The sequence below is a fragment of the Narcine bancroftii genome, unplaced genomic scaffold, assembly GCF_036971445.1.
Source record: "Narcine bancroftii isolate sNarBan1 unplaced genomic scaffold, sNarBan1.hap1 Scaffold_258, whole genome shotgun sequence".
Classification (NCBI taxonomy): domain Eukaryota; kingdom Metazoa; phylum Chordata; class Chondrichthyes; order Torpediniformes; family Narcinidae; genus Narcine; species Narcine bancroftii.
The window spans coordinates 94,981-118,305 of NW_027211993.1; the positions used below are offsets into that span (position 1 = coordinate 94,981).

The 23,325-nt window shown below is 41.8% G+C and overlaps 1 protein-coding gene across 11 annotated transcripts in view; it reads right to left on the reverse strand.

Moving 5' to 3' along the window:
• sec22c (SEC22 homolog C, vesicle trafficking protein) overlaps positions 1-23,325 on the reverse strand; it is a 75,096-nt gene that overhangs the window by 46,876 nt on the left and 4,895 nt on the right. For 4 of the 11 annotated variants that reach the window (XM_069912911.1, XM_069912903.1, XM_069912909.1 and 1 more), the window contains 2 exons: positions 8,876-9,086; positions 4,079-4,242 (listed from right to left, as the gene is read on the reverse strand). In XM_069912911.1, the coding sequence (XP_069769012.1) occupies positions 4,079-4,242; positions 8,876-9,057 (346 nt within the window). In that variant the 5' untranslated portion in view covers positions 9,058-9,086. Of the gene's footprint in view, positions 1-4,078; positions 4,243-8,875; positions 9,087-10,383; positions 10,544-12,203; positions 12,256-14,999; positions 15,072-15,172; positions 15,242-23,325 lie in introns of those variants that run through there. The other 7 variants (XM_069912904.1, XM_069912905.1, XM_069912908.1 and 4 more) reach the window with 5 other exon arrangements.

Consider the following 23,325-nt stretch of genomic DNA (forward strand, 5'->3'; position numbering starts at 1 on the left):
TAAATTTATTTCTGTAATAATTTATTTACAAGGAAAGCCCCCAAAATAGGGGTGCATAAATCGAGATTAAGATGGGAAGTGGATTTAAACAGACAAGTAAATGAGAAAGATTGGATGGAACTATTTAAGAATAATAACAAAAATTATAAACGTTAGGAACAGGTTAGTTCAATATAATTTTCTGCATCAGTTATATTTGACTCACAGAAACTAAATAGATGAACCCTGCTAAATCAAATGTTATGTTTTGGGTATGGACATGAGACTGGGTTGTTTTTTTTTTTGCATACTGCTTGGCAGTGTCCTAAAGTTAAATATTTTTGTTTGGATGTCGGTAACTTTTTGGAATGGATTATGGGGGTCAAGTTCCCACAGGATCTGATGGTATTTTTATTGAGTAATATTAAGGATACAAGACCTAAATTAAAATTAACTATGTATCAAAATGAATTTGTGTTAATTGCTTCAGCAGTTTCTATGAAATGTATAGCAATATCACGGAAGTCAAGATACAGATTTAGGTCTGGAAATATGGCATGCAGATCTTTGTAGCTTGAGAAAATAACTTACAGCTTATGAAACAAATATGTATTTTTGGAAAATATGGTGCCCATATTTACAAAAAGTGGGTTTGTATATTTAATAGACTCTGAAGACCTCATCTCTTGGCAACCTCCAATATTAGACTTTATAATACAATGCTCTATCCTCTTGGCGTTCTCCAGTCCTTCTCTTTCTCTTTTCTTTACAGGGTTTTTTTGGGGGGAAGGGAGGTGGGAGGGTGGAAAGGGTGGGGAAGGTGGTGGGGAAGGTTTATATACCACATGATTAACTTTTTGTAATAACTTTTGAATTGCATCTAATGCAATTATTATTGTGGTTTAAAATTTGGAAATAAAATATATATTTTTTTAAATCCATAGAGTTGAATGCCTTCAATCCAAAATGAGTACTCGTCCATTTCATAAAGCTGATACTGTGGCAGGGAAGTCACAACCGAGCTGTCCAAGTAAAGGGAGCTTATCATATTTCCTTGGGACATAGAAGACATCTACTCAGCTCATTATTCTCATTCGCCAGTTGATTTCCTGGTAATTATTCTCTCTCTCATGAGCTGATAATTTTCCCCTACCATCTGCATACTTCACTCTGAAAATGCCAGAGGAACTCGGTGGGTCTTGCAGCGTCCATTGGAGGTAAAAAAAAATATATATATATTATATTTGGCTTGGCTTTGCGGATGAAGATTTATGGAGGGGTAATGTCCACGTCAGCTGCAGGCTCGTTTGTGGCTGACAAGTCCGATGCGGGACAGGCAGACACGGTTGCAGTGGTTGCAAGGGAAAATTGGTTGGTTGGGGTTGGGTGTTGGGTTTTTCCTCCTTTGTCTTTTGTCAGTGAGGTGGGCTTTGGGGTCTTCTTCCAAGGAGGTTGCTGCCCGCCAAACTGTGAGGTGCCAAGATGCACGGTTTGAGGTGATATCAGCCCACTGGCGGTGGTCAATGTGGCAGGCACCAAGAGATTTCTTTAGGCAGTCCTTGTACCTTTCCTTTGGTGCACCTCTGTCTCGGTGGCCAGGGGAGAGCTTGCCATATAACACGATCTTGGGAAGGCGATGGTCCTCCATTCTGGAGTCGTGACCTACCCAGCGCAGTTGGATCTTCAGCAGCGTGGATTCGATGCTGTTGGCCTCTCCCATCTCGAGTACTTTGATGTTGGTGATGAAGTCGCTCCAATGAATGTTGAGGATGGAGTGGAGACAATATATAAATATAAAACTGACGTTTTGTCCTGAGCCCTTCTTCAAGGTATGAGTAAAAACCAGGCAGGCATCCAAATTAAAAGGCTGGGGAAAAGGAAAGAAAGGGCAGGGAGAAGAGCACAGACCAACAAACAAAAGGTGTCAATTGGACATGGACAGGAGAGGAAAGATGAGAATTGATCGGGGGGGGGGGGGGGTTGTGGCTCTGTGTATGCATAGCTGGAGGAAAAGGAACAGAGAGAGAGCCAAAGGAATGGAGAAATACGGATAAAAGGTGGGGAGTTAACAGAAACTGGAAAAATCAATGTTAATGCAGTCCAGATGGAGGGTGCCCAGACTGTGTAGTTTACCTTGCCACAATGCTGCCCATTTATCTTAAAGCAATCAACAATCACAAACTGAAATAGCTTTGTATTTGTAAGTGAATTATCCCATATTATTGCACTGTTAAAGGTTTCCTGCAAGATCGTTTGAAGTCCGAGACTCTAGAGCGCGTCGAAAGAATCGAAGGCTTGTTGATCCAAACCAAGGCTTTTATTAACTAGAAGACTGGAGCATATCACAAGTAGGTCGACCAGTCCAGAGTGACCTGGTCTGGTTAGGAGCAATCCTTTAAGACCCGCCAATAGGCGTGGCTACGCTCTCAGCCAATCACAGTCATCCTACACTACCATCTGTACATATACACATTGGTGATAGAATCTGTACTATCACAGAGACATACCAGAAAAAATATTTTTGCATGATAACTGAATTGAAAACTTTGACTCATGGAGACTGCAGGTGCGGTTAGCTGTAGAAAGAAAACCAATCTGCTGGAGGAACTCCATGGATCGATAACTATCTGTGAGAGAAGAATAGTTAACAATTTGGGCTAGAACCACAAGGCCATAGGGTATAGGAGCAGAAGTAGAACATTTGGCTCGTCGTCCACTTCACCATTCCATCATGAGTTGATCCATTGTCCCACTCCCTGCCTCCTCTTCATAAACTTTGATATTCTAACTATTCAACAACCCATCAATCTCTGCCTTAAATACACCCAATTACCTGGCCTCCACAGCAATCCATGGTAGCGAATTCAAGAGGTTCATGACACTCTGACAACAAATTCCTCTGCATCTCTTTAAATGGATTCCCTTCAATCCTCAAGTTGTCCCCTCTTGTCCTAGACTAGAGGTCTTCAAAGTGGTTGATATCGACCCCCAGGTACCTTCCAGGGGGTCGATAAAGGCCAGCGGTCCGAAAAAGGGTCCATGATACTGGGATGGGTGGGGGGGGTTGGTGATAACATGGTAGGATCAATTTAAAATATCACCTCCACCACCCACCCACCCCTGTCCAGCATTGCCTCCACACCCCCCTCCCTTCCAGCACAGGGGGAGGGAGGGGAGGCTTACCTGCCATGAACCTTCATGCACTGCTGTCACGCTTCCTCCTCATGACGCATGAGCTTGTTGGCACTCGTGTATGTGCATGAGAAAAATCATGGTTGCGCACGGCCTGCTAACCCCAGGACACCACATTTAACAGGTAAGTGCCCTTTTTTCCCCTTAATTTGTCCTCCATTTGAGGGTGTACGAGAACAGAGGGCTCAAAAGTCAGACTGTCTGGCCTAAAACCAGACGTCAGGCCAATCTATCCAGGACCGCCACCAGCTCCTCCCCCAACCCCAGTCCAGCAAACCACCCCACCTATGTCCAGCACCAGGATTCCATGCCTGGAGGTACACCTGTCCTAGACTCTCTTACCATAGGAAAGAAATTTGCCACATCTACTCAGTTCAGGCCTTTCAACATTCAAAATGCTCTACGAGGTCCCTCTTATTCTTCCAAATTCCAAGGAGTCAAACATTTCTCTCATGCTAATACCTTCATTCCAGGAACCATTCTTATAGATCTTCTTTGAACCCTCCCCAATGCCAGTACATCCTTTCTTAAATAAGGAGCCCAAAACTGTACCCAGGTCTCACCAGTGCTTTATAAAGCCTCAACATCACATTCCTGCTCTTATATCCTATTCCTCGAGATATGAATGTCAACAATGCATTCACCTTCTGGATGAAGTCCTGATGAGGGGTTTCATGAACCATTCTGGGTCTCCCACTGATGCTATTCGACCCACAAAGTTCCTCCAGCAGATTGTTTTCTGCAACTCGTTGACATGATGAAAGTACCAGAATGTTTATCACAACCTACAGTCAAAAACAAACGAAAGTGCATGGCAGACAATTTAAAGGAAGGTTGATGGACACGTAACTGACAGAAGTTAAAGTAGAGACCGAGAAACAGCAAATAGGTTGTCAGCAAAACTTACCAAATTCAAGAAAAGCGTACGGTCTTGATATCAGCGGGACTTTAGCAATCTCAATTGAAGAAACAAATTCCATGCAGAGTTCCTCTAGGAAACAAAACGCCATCGTCGTGGGATAATAGCTGCAGCAGATGGTCATGTAGGCAAGACCCTGTGAAGAGGTAAAACTGGGAGAAAAGCCATTATATATGAATATAGAAAACATCCAGCGACAAAGTGTAAAATAGTGCAACAGAGCAGCCAGCTTAAAATTCTGCCCATTTCATGGCTTAAAAATTGACAATTGGTTAGGAATGACCCTCTGACCATTCAGAGATACCACACCTCCCTGACTGCACAACCCTATACCAAAATGGGCAATAAACATAACTTTGCAACCAAGCTTTCTCCCCAGATTCTGACGAAAGTCAAATTAGGGATTGGCTGATGCAAACTAGACCAAAGATGGAATTAAATGTACCAATCAAATTCAAAATCTACTAGGTTTACTTTGTAAGGGATTGGAATGGTAAACATGCTTGTTAAGATAATGGGTGTCTTGAGGCCTTTAAAAAATAGCCTATGGACTGTGATTTAATTCTAATATGTTTAACTTTTCCACCTCAACTTCGAGAATAGATCATGTTAAACCTCATTATAGAAATGGGGAAGCAGATGAGTTTTAGTTTAATTTGGCATCACATTTGGTGCAGATATCATGGGCCAAAGGGCCTGCTTCTGTGCTGTACTGTTCCACATTCTAACTTCTTTGCCTTAAAAAATCAGCACCCAGAGGTGTTTTTTTTTAAATGTTCATGTGCTGTGTCTTGGATTAGTATTGCAGGACATATCAGTATCACCACATGCTCATGGTGATGGTGGGATCTTAGTGAATGATTGAGGCAGGGTGCAGACCAAAGTCGATTTTTTTTAAAAAGGTGACAGAAAAACAGAATGACTGCAGTTAAAACATTCATGTAGGACCCTTAACTTCTCCATGTTCAAAAAACCTCTTCTCAGGATTAGTACACAAAGTAGCACTCTAGCTATGCAAGATCATAGGTTTTAGTATGGACGATCAAAAACTTGCACAAACTGATATTTTTCAGAAAACCAGAGACAATATCCAAGGCCTGAGAGAAGAATACACAGATTATTTAAAAGAAAATGTTGCATCAATCTGATTGCAGGGAAAATTGAGAACATTGCATTTACTAATGCAAAGCCAAAAATTTATAGTCAAAAAGGGTGCATGCAAATTCCGAACCAGCTCTTCCAACCCCAACACCCTCCTCCCCTCAGGCTCCCACCCTTTACATGCTCCTTCTGAAATAGTATCCCTTCCCAAATCCAGCTCTTTGAACTTGATAGTGATATAATATGGTGATGTTAGCAGAACAGAAGCAATATTAATTTTTGATACTGCAAGTCAACACGAGATCAAGAACAATGTGGTCATAATGCTCAGTTTTTCATTGAAACTGGAACCATTTAACTTCAAGTCTAGCTGTAATGAGCGATCTTTAGTAATCAAGAGCCACACACAAATTGCTGGAGGCAAAGGACAGACAACGTTTTGGGCCGGAAATCCTTCATTAGGTCAGGGAATGCTGAGGGCAAAAGCCTGAATAAAGAGAGGGGAAGGGGGAAGGAGTTCAAGCTGGCAGGTGAGAGGGGGAAGAAAGTGGGTGGGGAAAGAAATTGGAATAATGTAAGAAGCAAGGTGTTAAGAGGAAGAACCAGAGGGGAAAAAAAGATGTATTTCGATAGGAGTGGACAGTAGACCAGGGAAAGAAGAGAAGTAGGTGGGAGCTAGAGGAAGGTAGGTAGAGAGGGTATCAGAAACGAAAGGGGTGGGGGGGGTTAAAGTTCGCCACCTTTAGCAATCACGCATATGTGTACAGAATGCATACATCATTAGAATGTGAGGGGAGGAAAGTTCAGAGGAGACATCTGGGTTAAATTTCTTTAGAGATTAGTGGGTGCCTGGAATGCATTGCCAGGGAAAGTGGTGGAGGCTGGTACAACAGGGATATTTAAAAGACTCTTAAACCGGCATATGGCGACATGAAAAACTGAGGGTTATGGATGTGAGGATGGGAAAAATTAGATTGTTCTAGAGTAGCGACGAACGACCTACACAGTGTTCTGTGTAAAGAAGATAACTAATACTGTATACTATATTGTAAATGCTGCTCTAGTGTGGTGGCAAGTCTTTTTTTTAAAAACTTTATTTATTAGTTCAAAAAACAAATAATATGACATATACAGCAATTAAACATGAACATGAACTTTTTTTATATATATAAAAGAGAAAAAAGATCCCCCCCTTCAGCCAACTATCCTAAGAGAGCCATAAAAAAAGAAAAAATATTTTAAAAAAAGAGTTAAATATACATATTAAAATCTAATCAATATAAATTGAAATGTAAATATTCCGAGTATAATAGCCACTTATTAATAAAAAAATTATAATTGATGCAAAACATACGTAACTTTTTCCATTATTGAACAATATTTCATCTCATTATGCCATCTATTAATATCAATCATGTTCGTATCTTTCCACGTACTAGCAATACATTTTTTCACTACGGATAAAGCTAAATATACAAAAGCAAGTTGAAACTTATCTAATCCCAAGCCTTTCAGAGGTTGCAAACTACCCAACAAAAATACTGTCGGATCTAAAGGTATTTTAATCTTATACAGGTATTCAAAAAACAATTGAATTTTAGAATTCAAAAGAGGGTAAGTTTTTATCTTTTAATCAGATGAGGTAAGATTTTGGTATTGATAAGAATTCTTTATTTCTTTATTATCAAATTCGATCTTTGGTAAAATGTATGTTTGGTAGAGATATGATTTTACCTAAAATGACTAAATTTGAGACTTCTCTTATGAAGGTACCAGAGAAGGGTTATATTTCATTCATGTATCAAATATTACAGGATGGTATGGATAAAAAGGGTTGGGATAGATCTAGAATTAAATGGGAAGCGGATATTGGTTTTACTTTTTCTGAAGAGGATTGGCTAGATATCTGTTATGATAATGTAACTAGATTGATAAATGCATGTTATGCAATGATTAATTACAATTTTTTACATCAATTATATTTGACACCTGAAAAATTTAAAAAATATGAATCAGATTTGTGTTTTAGATGTGGTGATACGGTTGGAACTTTTTTTCATGCTGTTTGGTCATGTATACATATACAATCTTTGTGGTGGCAAGTCTTGATGAGAATATGGTCATTGAGCTGGAGGCTCACAGCATTTTAGGTGACTTAATAGTGGTGAGACTGAGTGGCATAGATAGGGTGGTAAAACAGAACATTTTCCTGGGGTGACAAAAGCAAATACCTGAGAATATTTGTATAAGGTGAGGGAATAAAAGTTGACCCTAATGTCAGAATGTAATTTTTTAAAAGCACAGAATAGTGGGTGCCTGGAATGCATTGCCGGAGGTGGTGGTGCTAACCAGTACAACAGGGACATTTAAAAGACTTTTCAGGCCCTTTTATAAAGAAAAAAAATCTGAACGTAAAGGCAGAGATTCTCCATCCTTGTGTCACAAATCTTACCTTTGTAAATGGTCAATGAGCTGCTCCAAAGCGCCAACTCTGATCCTCGTGTCAGAGGTGGAGCAGAGCACACCACCTCGCTCCATAAATCTCCAGCTACTGCAAGCGGCTGGCTAGGGGTGGGCTGATGGCATCGCATCGACGCCATCAGCCCACGACCCAGGACTGTTTAGTAAACATATTATGTCAGAGTAACACGGAATAGTAAACATCTGTGTGGCCGCCGCCGCACCTAAGTGGCCCCAGACTTGCCCCTCCCCTCCCTCGTCCTTCTCAGTCTCCCGGCCGGGGCGGGTCAGGATCATGAAGCCCACGACGATCATTCCACAGCAGATCAGCAGAAGTAGTTTGATCCCCGCCAGCCCAGCACCATCGTCCACTTGTAGCGGCTCTGGGGATGAAGCTGGCCCACAGGCCATGGGCTCTGGAGCCATACGTCGGGGCTTCAGGCGATCACCATAAGAAGAATGAGGCCACATCAATGATTGCAGAGGAGCAGCCGAAGGCCAGAAAATACATCCGGAAGGCAAAGGTGCCCAGGAGCAAGCGGAGGAAGACACTGTCAGGCAGGGGTCGACTGTTCTTGCTGATCTGCTGTAGAATGATCGGCGTGGGCTTTGTGATCCTGACTCACCGTGGCCGGGAGATAGAGAAGGACAAGGGAGCGGAGCGACAAGTCTGGGCCCCGAAGGTGCAGTGGCAGGTGGCGGCGACCATCCCGGTGAACATTTTCACTAATGATTTGCAATATCCAGAATCAAGAACTCACAGGTGAGACTGAAACATAAACTGTGACAATGAGCAATGGCCGACTTCTTTACCCATGATCCCACACTCAGCTGGAACCACTCTGCGTTTCCCAGAGCGGTTCCAGCTGCGTGTGCATTTTGGGTAAAGAAGCCGGCCATTGCTCACCCCGTACTTATGACAGGCGGCGCCATGACAACACCTACAGCAGCTCTGGAGGAAGCTCTGAGGCGCCGCTTCGCGTAAAAGAGACACTGGAGCAGCCTTTTAGGGCTGCTCTATAAATAGGTACATTAAAATTTTTCTCCGCCAGCCTCGAACTGGAAGTCCTCCATAAGAACATCTTGAGGCAAGTACACATAGATGCAAGAAAAGTAGTGTTATGGGAGTGCAGGTAGGGAAGGTTTAGATTGTTGAGTAGCTTTGGCACAACATCATGAGCCGAATGACCTGTATTGTTCTATAACGTTCTATGGAGTACTCACTGTATATGAAGCTGATTATTCTTCACAGTTCCACGGCCAGGAAATTGCTCAAGCATTTTGGACACAATCTTCATATGCTTTTTGCATTCCTGCAACTCTGCACTGTATTCAAAGTCAGTGGAAGCAGAAAGTGGCATCCCATCTTTCACCCGGACAACATAGGCAAACAGGATCATGGACATCGTGGTGTCTGGGATTCATTAAAGGAGTGCTGAAAGTAAAAGTAGAAATTAAATTGAATAAAACACCGCAGATGCTAGAAACAAAAATAACCGTCAAATGGGAAGTGGGGGAGGGGAAAGGAGCTCGAGTTGAAAGGCTATAAGTGAATGCAGGTGGGAGGGGGAAGAAAGTGGGTGGGGAAAGAAACTGGAATAATGTAAGAAGAGGATGTCAGGAGGAAAAGCCAGAGGGTCCTTCCTCCTCTGTGCAGTTAAGAGTTCCAGGGCAGTGATCTGATCAGGTTGGGGAGGAGATGAGAAAAGAAAAATGGGAGGAATGAACGGTCAAAGAGAGGTGGAATACAGGAGATTTTAAATGACTAATGTGGATAACAGGAGCAAGTAAAAAAAAAAACACAAAAACTGCAGGTGTTAGAATGTTGAGCACACAATGAGGGGCTGTAATTCAAAATAAATAGCTGAATAATTATTTAACATTGCTGAGCTAAATATCCAGGCTGAATGGCTATGAGCCCAACAGATGAGACTGTTTACTTCTAGGCAACCGGCCAGTTAGTCAACCTTCGAGAGAGAGTCCTGGCTGGCTGCATCACAGTGTACTACCGTTGCTGCAGGGAAATGGATCTGAGATCAATCCACAGGATCATTAGAGCAGAAGAGAGGATCAGTGGAGTCTCCCTCGCCAACCCCCCCCCCCCCCCCAATCAATGATCTACCAGGATTGTCGTCTGAAGAGGGCACGTAAAAATCGTTGCGGACCCCTTCCACCCCACACACAGCATCTATCAACTGCTCCCGTTGGGAAAGAGATGCAGGAGTAAGAGAGCCAGCACCCCAGTCTGAGGAACAGTTTCTCCCCATAGGCAGTAAGAATGCTGAACGACCATCCGAAATGCTCATATTCACAAAGCAATATTTACTGATTTATATATCTGAATACTTTCCCCACACGTTTATTGTTTGTGTTCATATGTGCTACGTCTGGTTATTCGTCTGCGTGTTTTGCACCAAGAATCAGAAAATGCTGTTTTGTTGGATTGTACTTGTCTAATCATATGACAATAAACTTGGCTTGAAGAAAATATTAAATGTTTAAAAAAATTTAAATTTAGACATACTGCACGTGAACAGGGCCTTCTGGCCCATGAACCCAGGCCTCCCAAATACACCAATTAACCTACAACCCCCCCAGACGATTTTGAAAAGTGAGATGAAACTTGGGATCAGATAAAGTGAGATGAAACCGCAGACACGGAGAACAGCAGCCCCGAATTCGAGCACAGGTCGCCAGCGCTGTAACAGTATTGCACAGGCTGTTACACTAACCCAAGCCACCACAATAATGGATCTCGAACCATATTTTAAAAACATTTCTTCCAAGGCATTGAACTCTCAAACCCTAGACGCCTCAAGGGTGGAGAGTGAGCTTCCTGATTTGCATGTTTAAGGTTCTCCCATGGTGCTGTTGAGTGGAGAGTTCCAGGATCTAGACACAGCAATGATAAAGGAACAATAACTTGCATGCAAGTTGAATTATGTATACAGCTATTTAAAAGAATCTGCTCCAGTTTGATGACAAGAATGGTCGCCATTTAGGCTATATCACAGTCATTCAGGGTCTGGTAGTGTTCGACAATTGAGAAGGTAAAGCATCTTCTCTCCACCTTCCATTACCAACTACAGATATCATATAATGCACAGTATTCTGCTGTAATATTCACCAAAGATTCAAAAGTCAATACCTATGCATACAAATTAAGGCCAAGTATATGGATAGTCAACATGGCTTTGCACGGTAGGTTGTGTTTAACCAACCTTAGAGTTTTTCGCAAAGGTTACCAGGAAAGTTGACAAAGATGGGGACTTTAGTAAGGTCTTTGACAAAGTCCCACATGGGAAATTCTTCAGGAAGGTTCAGACGCTAGGTATTCATGGTGAAGTAGTGAACTAGATTTGACAACAGCTGGTCGGGAGAAGCCAGCGCATCATGGTGGATGAATAATTTTCAGATTGGAGGCCTGTGAACTAGAGGTGTTGTGTGTCATCTATATCAATGATCTGGGTGATAATGTGGTAAATTGGATCAGCAAGTTTGTAGATGACACTAAGATTGGAGACGATGTGGACAGTGAGGAAAGTTTTCAAAGGTTCCAGAGGGATCTGGACCAGCTGGAAAAATGGGCTGAAACATGGCAGATGGAACTTAATGCAGACAAGTGAGGTGTTGTATTTTGGAAATACAAACCAAGAAAGGACATACACGGTGAAATGTAGGGCACTGTGGAGTGTGGTAGAACAGAGGGACATGGGAACAGATAAATAATTTCCTGAAAGTGGCATCACAGGTGGAAAGCATTGTAAAGGAGAGCTTTTGGCACATTGGGCTTCATAAATCTAAGAATTGAGTACAGGAGTTGGGGTGTTGTTAAAGATATTGGTGAGGTCAAATTTGGAGTATTGTGTGCATTTTTGGTCATCTAACTACAAGAAAGATAGAAAGAGTGCAGAGAAGATTTCTTGGATGTTGCCCAGACTTCAGGAACTGAGTTACAGGGGAAGGTTGAACAGGATTGGACTTTATTCCCTGGAGCATAGAATGGAGAGTTATGAACTGGGTGCAAGTCAGTGGGACAGGTGCCCATTTCTGTACTGTAGTATTCTATAGTTCTCTGTCCAGAGTAACAAGGCCCAAGCTGGGTTTACAGTGCACAAATGTAAATGCAAGTGTCGTAAACAAAATTGGTGAGCTGTTGGTCAATAACATAGGCCTGACTTTAAAGAAAAGGGACCAGGTATTTAAGTTTGAAATATTCTTCGCTGCTTAATGTTTGTGCAATACAGGCAAGGGAAGAAAGGAGGGATAGTTGCTGTATTGATAATGGAAAATCTTGCAGTTCTTGACTGAGAGGATATCCTAGAACGATTAAGGGTAGTATTTGTTTGTACAAGTGTCAAACGAAACAACAAATGTGTGATTGTCTATCGGCAGCTAAAGAAAGATTTAAAGGCTTTAAACATAACTTAGAACTTTTACTTAAATGAATTCAGACATTATGGACTTCAGTTACATGGACTGACTGGAGAATCTGGTTCTGCTTGAGGACAAGTGGCAAGGGATCAGATAAAACGTTTAAATTTATACATACAGCACAGTAACAGGCCTTTCCAGTCTGTGACATCCAAATATACCAATTAACCTACAACCCCAATATGCGTTGAAGGGTGAGAGGAAGCCGGATCATCCAGAGGAAACCCACGCAGACATGGGGAGAACGTACAAACTCCTTAGACAGCAGAATATTCAAAACCAGTGATACGCTCTATCAATGACTCCAAAGTCAGTGAGTGAGAAATGATAGGCTTTAATACACTTTAGATTGCAGCTGGCCCGATTCCATGTACTCGAATGAAGGATGGGGGAGGGGGGTCAACATTTATGGCTGGGTCACAAGGGGAGGAGTTACAAGAGAATGAGTCATCAATGGATGGGCCAGCTACCCATACACAGTCATACATACTTATCACCACACTCACCACCTCTTTTAAAACAAAACCCCACCGGGTTAAAATTCTACAGGCTTGGCCAATCAGGTGGTCTCCTCTACTTCCGTGGCCTGCACAGTTCTGACAGTGGTGTACTGGTCAGTTCCATTGCTGGTTGTCTCCTGAGGGTGGGGAAGGAGGGCAGTTTCTGTAGGAGGTGGGGCTTGGTTGTATGTGGGGGCAGTCGTGGTGGTCAGAGCAGCTGGAAGAGGCTGCTAACCTGTGCCAAGTCCCTGAGGAGGCCAATGGGGGCGTAGGTAGGATCTGGGTTGAATGGGGTAGGGGCCTCCGGCACACACCAGGTCCCGGAGAGGGACTTTGTCCTCATGACCGTCGAGATACACCATATAGGCATACTGAGGGTTGGTGTGCAAGAGCTGCACCTCTTCGATCAATGGATCTTATGACCTCTCACGTGTTTCTGCAACAGTACGGGTCCCAGAGATGAAAGCCAGGGAGGCAGTGTGGTTCTAGTGTCTTGGATGGTTAGTGTGAGCAGATCCTTTGATCGTTCAGCATTCTCACTGCCCATGGGAATGTAAATTTAGACATACAGCATGATAACAGGCCCTTTCAGCCCAGGAGCCAGTGCTGCCCAATTACACCCAATTGGCCTACAGCCCTGGCACATGCCTTCTTTTGACAATGATCCCAGTAGATTATGTTGATAGAGTGGGGAGGCGGGCTGGAGGGAGACTTCATTAATTCTCTCTGCTGCTCTTATGGACAAGTGCTTTGCCCGCCGATTCATTCCTCTGCTGCAAGCTGCGATGTAACCAACTAGGATGCTCTCGATGGAATTGCCATAGTAGGTTGCCCACTTTAGTCTTCTCAGGATGTGCAGTCGCTCTTGCACCTTCCTGACAAGTTGAGTATCCACAATAGGTCACTCGTTACGTGAAATCCAAGGAACTTGGTGCTCTCTGCTCTGACCCCATTGCTAGAGGGGTCAAGAGCAAGGCAACACAGAATGAAGCAATTGACCAAAGATGGAAAAGTGGTATGTGAATTTGTTTTGAGTCCAGGGACCATTGGGCACAGTGATGGGAACTGACCTACATCGGAATATAAAGAATTTGCAGAGCTTTGGGGGTAGGGCAGAGGAGATGGGACGACCAAGATCATCAGTGTGAACTCAATGGAGTGAAAGACCTCCTTCCTTATCATGTGAACCTAAGAATTAATATATGCAGAACCCTGGAATCAAAAATTTTATTTGGCAGGAAAATGACATCAGACAAAACATTTCATCAACTGCCACATCAACATAGTACTGTAAAGCATCCCAGGGTGATCTTTCCAGTGAGTTTACTTCATGCCTGTGCTTATAGCATGCAGTTACCTACCTCTGCAAAGTTAAGCTAGATGCAACAATCCTGTGGGACTCATGATTTGTATAATTAGAACCAGTTATTGCTAAATATCTTTGCCCTATATATAAAACTATTGTTGAAGGACAACCTAAACGTCAAAGATCCACATGCTTCAGTGATTGATAAATGCATGCATTGCTGTATCTGTTAAACTTTAAAATTAAAACTGGGTACATGATATTATTGCGCACCATCAGCTTGAACTACTACTGTCCAAAGTTATTGTAGAATACACTTGTGGTAAAACATACAACCCTGAGATTCTTTTTCCTGCAGGCAAGGCAGAATTCTTGTCAGTAACTGTAAATTATACACAAGATATCATAGAACCATAGAATATTATCACACAGAAACAGGCCCCTTTGGCCCTTTTAATCTATACCAGACTATTATTCTGCCCAGTCCCACTGACCTGCACCCAGTCCACAGCCCTCCATACCATTCACGTCCATGTACTTGTCCAAATTCTTCTTAAATGTTAAAGTGGTGCCTGCATTCACACTTCAGCTGGTCGCTCGTTCCACACTCCCAATGTGAAGAAATTCTGTCTAAACATTTCCTCTTTCACTCTTAACACGTCCTCTGGTTTGTATCTCACCTACCTTCAGTGAAAAAAGCCTATCTACATTTACTCTGTCGATTCAACCCCCCATCATTTTAAATAACTATCAAATCTCCCCTCATTTTTCTACACTCCAGGGGACAAAGTCTTAACCTGTTTAACCTTTCCCCATAAACTCAGTTCTTGAAGTCCAGTCAACATCCTAGTAAATCTTCCCTGCACTCTTTCTATCTTCCTGTAGTTAGGTGACCAAAACTGCACACAATACTCCAAATTTGACCTCACCAATGTCTTATACAACTTGACCATAATGTCCCAGCCCCTATACTCAATACTTTGATTTATGAAGGACAATATGCCAAAAGCTCTCTTTGCAACCCTGTCCACCTGTGATGCCACTTTCATGGAATTGTGTATCTGCATTCCCAGATCCCTCTGTTCTACCACACTCCTCAGAGTCCTACCATTTACTGTGTACTGTATGTCCTCTCTTGGCTTGTTCTTCAAAATGCAATGCCTTGTGTGCGTTGGTTTCTCTGTTTAAGAAAATAGAGCACAACGTACATCTGCATAATGTGTACAAAGTTATTTTTGATGCTCAATATATTTTGAAAAACAAAATTTAAAAATTCAACACCTCACACTTGTCTGCATTAAGTTCCATCTGCCATTTTTCAGCCCATTTTCCCAGTTGGTCCAGATCCCTCTGCATACATTAACAAACAAGAGAAATAAAATAAGAAATGTAAACAAACTGACTGTGCAATACAGAAAAAAATAATTTTTTTGTGATAAATTAAGTTCTCATTGTGCCTGTGCAATAGCACTAATAAAATAAATTAATTGTAGTTATCACTGATGGCAATGCTTTCAACTGATGAGTTAAAAGCTCCATTGGTTTTATTAACCAGACCCCAACATGCAGTTAAGCCGATGTTGGGTACACAAAGAACTAATAAAAATCAAAATGACTGCATATGCTAAATTTGTAAACAAAATCAGAAAGTGTTGGGCAAACATCTGTAGAAAGAGAAACTTTCAACATTTTGGGTCTGAGATTCCTCCTCAAAGCTACAAAAACGAGAGAGAGACAAGATAAATACACAAACATGCTGGAGAAATTCAGCAGGTCACACAGCACCTACAGGAAGTAAAGGGTAACCAACATAGGCCTGGGCTCTTCATCAGGTACAAGTTAAAACAGGCAGGTGTCTGAATAAAAAAGGTGGGGGAAGGGGGAGAAGAAAGCGGCAAGGGAAGGAGCACAAGGCAAGCAGTCATAGATTAGAAAGTAGATGAGAGAAAATAAAGGTGAGAAGTTATGGGGGGGGTTAGCTCTCTAATAGGTGCAGGAAAGGAAGGGGGTTGGTAGCTGGAAGAAAGGAGACTGAGGGAATAGGGAAAGAGAGGGGCAAGAAAGGAGCCGAAGGGAAACTTGAAGTCGATGTTAATTCTATCTGGTTAGAAAGTGTCCAGAAGGAATACAAGGTGTTGGAGTTATTTTTAGCAAGGAGAAACATGTGGGAGGGATTTGTGAACAAAGGTAATGTCTGAGATAGGTTTAGTTGAAATGGTTTCATAAGGATGTTGAAAAGCTAACTTAGCTTGTTCTGTTAATAGCAGTCAGCATTTTTGGTAACCACCAAATTACGAAGTTACAAGATTGTGTGTCAGGAAGAGCATGTCCTGGAGAATGAGAAAGATTAACAGCAGGCCAAGCCAAAATGAACACCCTTGTCCATTGTGTCGGGGAGGAGCGATATAGGGTCGGCAGGCACAGGAACAAGTAGAAGCAACTATGTTGACCAAGGTGGTTACTGGGGCAGCTACAGTTAAACAGCAACTGTCCACTTAAACAACAAGACTTGACAATTTTACCAGGGATAGGTTAATGATAAATATTCACTCCAATCCCTCATGCCTAAACATCCTGACACCCTGCTTCCCACAAGGACTCCATCCCATTATCCCAGGTCCTCTGGTTCCTTCACATTTTCTTGCTGATCTTTTACCTCAGGGCTACTTTCCGGGTTTAACCCCCTCATCCTTTGATTCCCTTCTTACCCATCTTCATCTTGAGTATAGTCACGACTCTCAAGCTGAAAAATGTCTTTTCATCTTAGACCTGAAAACTCATTTTCAGTTTGTGACCCCCTTATTCTATCGACTCCAGCCACTGAAAACATCATCCCTGCATCTACCCTTCAAAACCCCTAAAAATGTTAAAACTTTCAACATCATCTCTCATTTTTTCTTAATGCAAGGGCCCATCTTAATAGTGCAGTTGTTAGCAAAATGCTATCACAGCGCCAGAGACCCAGGTTGAAATCTGGTGCTGTCCATAAGGAATCTGTACATTCTCCCTTTGTCTGTGCGGGTTTCCTCTGGGTGCTCCAGTTTCCTCCCACCCTTCAAAAATGTGCAGGGTTAATTGGGGTATTTAGGAGGTATGGATTCATAGGCCAGAAGAGCCTGTTCAAGGTTCCTTTTGTCATGTAATAGTACAGAACCCTCTGGAGAATAGAGTTCCATCGATTCTGCCTGATGCAAGATAAAGATTCACCATTAGTGTCATCTGAAGCCTCTTACTGTAGGAGAGAAAGGGATGTAAAAGAGAGCCCCTTCAGAGTCACTGAGTGTCAGTGGACATGCCTGTTACCATACTGCATGTTTGAATTAAATTAGACTAGATTATAATCAAGTTCAAGTTTATTGTCACAGGTAGCAAGATGCTTAATCGCTCATTGATCAACCTCCTCCATCTAGGGAATCTCAAATGCAAGTAGAAAGTCCAGGATAAAACCATTGTACACTATTGTCTCATGAAGGCTCACAGCATATTCACTCTTATGTTAATGCTTGCTGTGTTTATATACTAACTTTTACCAAAAGATAGTCAAGTTCCTCTGAACGTCGACATGTGTAATTCTCTCTCCTTTTTTTTTAAACCAAAGTGGATGGTCACAATTTTCCACATTGAAATAAAAGTCTGATATCTTGGCTCTTTGGTGGTGCCTGACTGACAAGTTTTCCAGGCTACTTCAATCACTCCTATTAATACCCAAACAAACGTCTATCTCACAGAAACTGCAATGCTGGAGGAACTCCATAGGAGAAATGGTCAACGTTTTAGGCCTGGACCCTTTATCAACACTAAAGGGAAGGGATGATTTTACATACATAAATTCGGAAAGAAGCTGGGGGAAGGACCCAGAGAGGATATGCTACAGTTCATAAAGTGTGGCATAGACAGGGGGAGACACCTGAAAGAAAGGGAGAAGGAAGAAAACAGAGGAAGGGAATAAAGTACAGAAGTAACTAAAGAACAGATAAACAGTAAAACCAGATCAGGGTGGGAGTTCCCTAAAATTAGAAAAATCAATTTTCATGCTCTACCTGACCTGCTGAACACCTCTAGCATCGCTCAAGTTTCCAGTGTCTGCAACTTTTGTGTTTCTCGAATCTGACCCTCGGGCTTGGTCACCAGGATTAGATTTGTTTCCATCGGTTCCCACAAACTGCAGCTACAAAACATCACCTTCCTTGGGAGAAGTTAAACAAGAAAATCTGTAGATGCTCGGGTCGAGTGCAATACACAGACGTGCTGGAGAAACTCAGCAGGCTATGCACCATCCATAGGAAGTAAGGGATATCCAATGTTTCAGGCCTGGGCCCTTCATCAGGTACAAAGTGCAGTTTCCTCCAACCCTTCAAATGGGGGATGTAGCTTGGGGTATTTGGGCGGCACGGGTTCATGGGCCAGAAGGGCCTGTCACGGTGCTATATGTCCAAATTTAATTTAAAATTAAAATCAGCCACGATGAAATGGCAGGATGGACTTGATGGCCCGAAACATTGGATATCCCTTACTTCCTATGGATGCTGCATAACCTGCTCAGTTTCTCTAGCACATTTGTGTATTGCATCTTCCTTGGAACGTCTTTAAATACACCACTGCATTTTCCACAGTGAACTCCCTACTCCAAAGATGCTCAGTGTGTAATGCAGTTCATTAGCACACACGACCTAAGTAAAATCAACAGTCTTGTCTTCCTAGTTCAGAGCTGACTGACTTCAGCATTCTTATATTTCAAATTTCCAACACTCCAGGATTTTGTACCACATCTAAGAATTATTTTTCTAACCTCTGTTCTCATCTCCAGCCAGACAGACCAGTTATGTTAACAAGCCTTCCCTACCTCCTTGAATTCCATTTCCCATTCCCACATTTGCTTGGCCTACTGCAGTGAAGCCACATGCACATTGGAAGATCAACACCTTGTCTTCGGTCTTAGCAGTCTCTAAGCAGATAGCATCAATGCCAATTTCTGGTAACCTCCCCCTTGCTTTCCCCCATTTCTCTAGTGGCATTCCTGATTGTACAAGACTCACATTAATTCCAGCGTTAATCCACTTCAATTCACCAAAAACTGCAACAGGATCAATGCAGATGCCATCTCACCAGACACCGATCTCTTTTGTTCTCTCCAGTCTTTTCCCTTCTTTGCCTCTTAAAACACACTCATTTTCTCTCTTAAAACACACTCATTTTCTCTCTTAAAACACACTCATTTTCTCTCTTAAAACACACTCATTTTCTCTCTTAAAACACACTCATTTTCTCAGTCTAATTCCATGGAAAGATCTCCAACCCAAAAATTAACCCTGTCCGAGGGATCAACCTCTCGAGACTCTGCAGCATTTATTTCACTTTATGAAGTAGCATTTCTTTTCAAAAAGGTATCACTTGACTCAAGAATCAATTACTTATTTACTTTTACGTTACCCTCCAGTCATTTCTCATCTGTCAGCAAACAGCTTCAATGGCCCTCCTGACGGGTCAGTAAAACCCCAAGATGAGGAGGGTGAGGAATTGGTGAAATTCGTTGTCACAGATGAATGCAGAGGCCAAGTCATTGGGGATATTTAAGAAAGAGGTAAATACGTTTGCAATTAGGAAGGGAATCAAGGCTCACGGGAAGAAGATAAAAGAATCAGGTTAAAAAGGACAGTAAATCGCCAGATACAAGGAGTTTGGACCTTCTCCCCGTGTCTGTGTGGGTTTCCTCCGGGTGCTCCAGTTTCCTCCAACCCTTCAAATGGGGGATGTAGCTTGGGGTATTTGGGTGGCACGGGTTCATGGGCCAGAAGGGCCTGTCACGTTGCTATATGTCCAAATTTAATTTAAAAGCAAAATCGGCCATGATGAAATGGCAGGATGGACTTGGTGGCCTAATTCCGCTCCTATGCCTTAGGTCTTATGGTTTTCTCCTCAGCCACAACTTGCCCTTGCTATCTGATCATGTCACACGTCCCGATTCCATCTCTAAACAATGTGTGCGTACCACTTGATCAGGATCTGAAGCCACTCATAGGCAACAACGGACCAGCTATTTCAGGAGACACGTACCTTTATGATCTTTATGGCATAATTGCCAACACCTGACTCTGAATCACCCTGAGTTAATGATGGCAGTAATTGATATTTATAAAAAAATAGGATCTTTTGGAAACTAACTTTGAATTTAAAGAGTAAAAAACACATTTTAAGGAAGATGTAGCAATTCTTTAAACATAAATGTATTGATTTTAAAAGAAAGCACTTCAATTGACAATCAAATTTTCCAGTGACTCTCCCCTTACAAATGCAATGCATCTTGACAAAATTAATTGGTGTCTCAGGTGAACAGGGTAGTGCAGAAGGCGTTGGGCACACTTCCTTCATTAGGTGGGGTAATGAGCACAAAGGTCGTCAGAAATTCATGATACAGCCTTACAAGACGTTGGTGAGACAACACCTGAAGTACTGGGTGGAGTTCTAGTCACCCAGCCATAGGAAGGATATCAATAAGTTGAAAGGATTAAAGAGGAGATTCATTAGGATGTTCCAGGACTGGAAGGATTGAAATATAGGCGAAGGTTCGATAGGCTGGGTCTTTCTTCCCTGGTGTACAAACTGCTGAGTGGGCGACCCTATAGAGCTCTATAAATTCATGACGAGCACGTGAAATACTCAGTCCAATTCCCAGGGCAGATGATTCTCAATCTAAAGGGCATAGTTTTAGGTAAGCAGGAAGAAATTTTTTTTTTAAACTTTATTTATTCCTTCAAAAAAACAAATAATATGACATATTAAGCATGAACATGAATGGTTTTTTATATATAGAAAAAAAAAGGACCCCCCCCTTCAGCCAACTCTCCTAAGGAGAGGCATAAAAAAAGAAAAAAGAATATTAAAGAAAAAGTTAAATATACATATTGAAATCTGATCAATATAAATTGAAATGTAAATATTCCGAGTATAATAGCCACCTATTAATAAAAAAATTAAAGACCATGAAAGACCCCAACAATGAAGACGCTGTTTACATCCGGTACCGCACGGATGGCAGTCTCTTCAATCTGAGGCGCCTGCAAGCTCACACCAAGACACAAGAGAAACTTGTCCGTGAACTACTCTTTGCAGATGATGCCGCTTTAGTTGCCCATTCAGAGCCAGCTCTTCAGCGCTTGACGTCCTGCTTTGCGGAAACTGCCAAAATGTTTGGCCTGGAAGTCAGCCTGAAGAAAACTGAGGTCCTCCATCAGCCAGCTCCCCACCATGACTACCAGCCCCCCCACATCTCCATCGGGCACACAAAACTCAAAACGGTCAACCAGTTTACCTATCTCGGCTGCACCATTTCATCAGATGCAAGGATCGACAATGAGATAGACAACAGACTCGCCAAGGCAAATAGCGCCTTTGGAAGACTACACAAAAGAGTCTGGAAAAACAACCAACTGAAAAACCTCACAAAGATAAGCGTATACAGAGCCGTTGTCATACCCACACTCCTGTTCGGCTCCGAATCATGGGTCCTCTACCGGCACCACCTACGGCTCCTAGAACGCTTCCACCAGCGTTGTCTCCGCTCCATCCTCAACATCCATTGGAGCGCTCACACCCCTAACGTCGAGGTACTCGAGATGGCAGAGGTCGACAGCATCGAGTCCACGCTGCTGAAGATCCAGCTGCGCTGGATGGGTCACGTCTCCAGAATGGAGGACCATCGCCTTCCCAAGATCGTATTATATGGCGAGCTCTCCACTGGCCACCGTGACAGAGGTGCACCAAAGAAAAGGTACAAGGACTGCCTAAAGAAATCTCTTGGTGCCTGCCACATTGACCACCGCCAGTGGGCTGATAACGCCTCAAACCGTGCATCTTGGCGCCTCACAGTTTGGCGGGCAGCAGCCTCCTTTGAAGAAGACCGCAGAGCCCACCTCACTGACAAAAGGCAAAGGAGGAAAAACCCAACACCCAACCCCAACCAACCAATTTTCCCTTGCAACCGCTGCAATCGTGTCTGCCTGTCCCGCATCGGACTGGTCAGCCACAAACGAGCCTGCAGCTGACGTGGACTTTTTTACCCCCTCCATAAATCTTCGTCCGCGAAGCCAAGCCAAAGAAAGAATAAAAAAATTATAATTATCATGCGAAACATATGTAATTTTTCCATTATTAAACAATATTTCATCTCATTATGCCATCTATTAATATCAATCATATATGTATCTTTCCACGTACTAGCAATACATTTTTTTGCTACGGATAAAGCTAAATATACAAAAGCAAGCTGGAACTTATCTAATCCCAAACCTCTCAAAGGTTGCAAACTACCCAATAAAAATACTGTCGGATCTAAAACTATTTTAATCTTATACAGATATTCTAAAAACTATTGAATTTTCTTCCAAAAAGATTGTATATGTATACATGACCAAACAGCATGAAAAAAAGTTCCAACTGTGTCACCACATCGAAAAGACAAAGCTGATTCATTAAAACCATATTTTTTTTAATTTTTCAGCTATCAAATATAGTTGATGTAAAAAATTGTAATTAATCATTGCATAACGTGCATTTATCAATCTAGTTACACTATCATAACAGATATCTAACCAATCATCTTCAGAAAAAAGTAAAACCAATATCCACTTCCCATTTAATTTTAGATCTATCCCAACCCTTTTTATCCATACCATCCTGTAATATTTGATACATATGTGAAATATAACCCTTCTCTGGTACTTTCATAAGAAAAGTCTCAAATTTAGTCATTTTAGGTAAAATCATATCTCTACCAAACATACATTTTACCAAAGATCAAATTTGATAATAAAGAAATAGAGTTCTTATCAATACCAAAATCTTCCCTCATCTGATTAAAAGATAAAAACTTACCCTCTTTAAAACAATCTCCCAAATTTTTCACACTTTTAAATCTCCAATGCAATAAACTTTGATTATGTATTGAAAAAGAAATAAGTTGATTATTATACAATGGAGTCAAAGCCAATAATTTACCCCTAGAGCCTCTCATTTTATTTTTCTTTATCCATAACTTCATTAAATGTTTTAGTATAGGCACATTATATTGTTGTAACAAATTTATATTCCACCTGAACAAAAATTGATGTATTTCAAATTCAGAAATACTTGCCATCTCAATTTTAGCCCAACTAGGAGGCCGTACCAAATCCATCAATGAACTAATAAATTTAAGTTGGGCTGCTTCATAATAATTTTGAAAATGTGGTAAACGTAGTCCCCCTAACTCATATTTCCAAGTTAATTTATTCAAAGCTACTCTTGAAAATTTACCCCTCCATAAAAACTCCCTAACCATTTTATTCAAATCTCGAAAAAAAATTTTATCACGTAAATACGGAATAGATTGAAACAAATATTGTAAATATGGAAAGATATTCATCTTAATTGTATTTATCCTTCCCATTAAATTAATA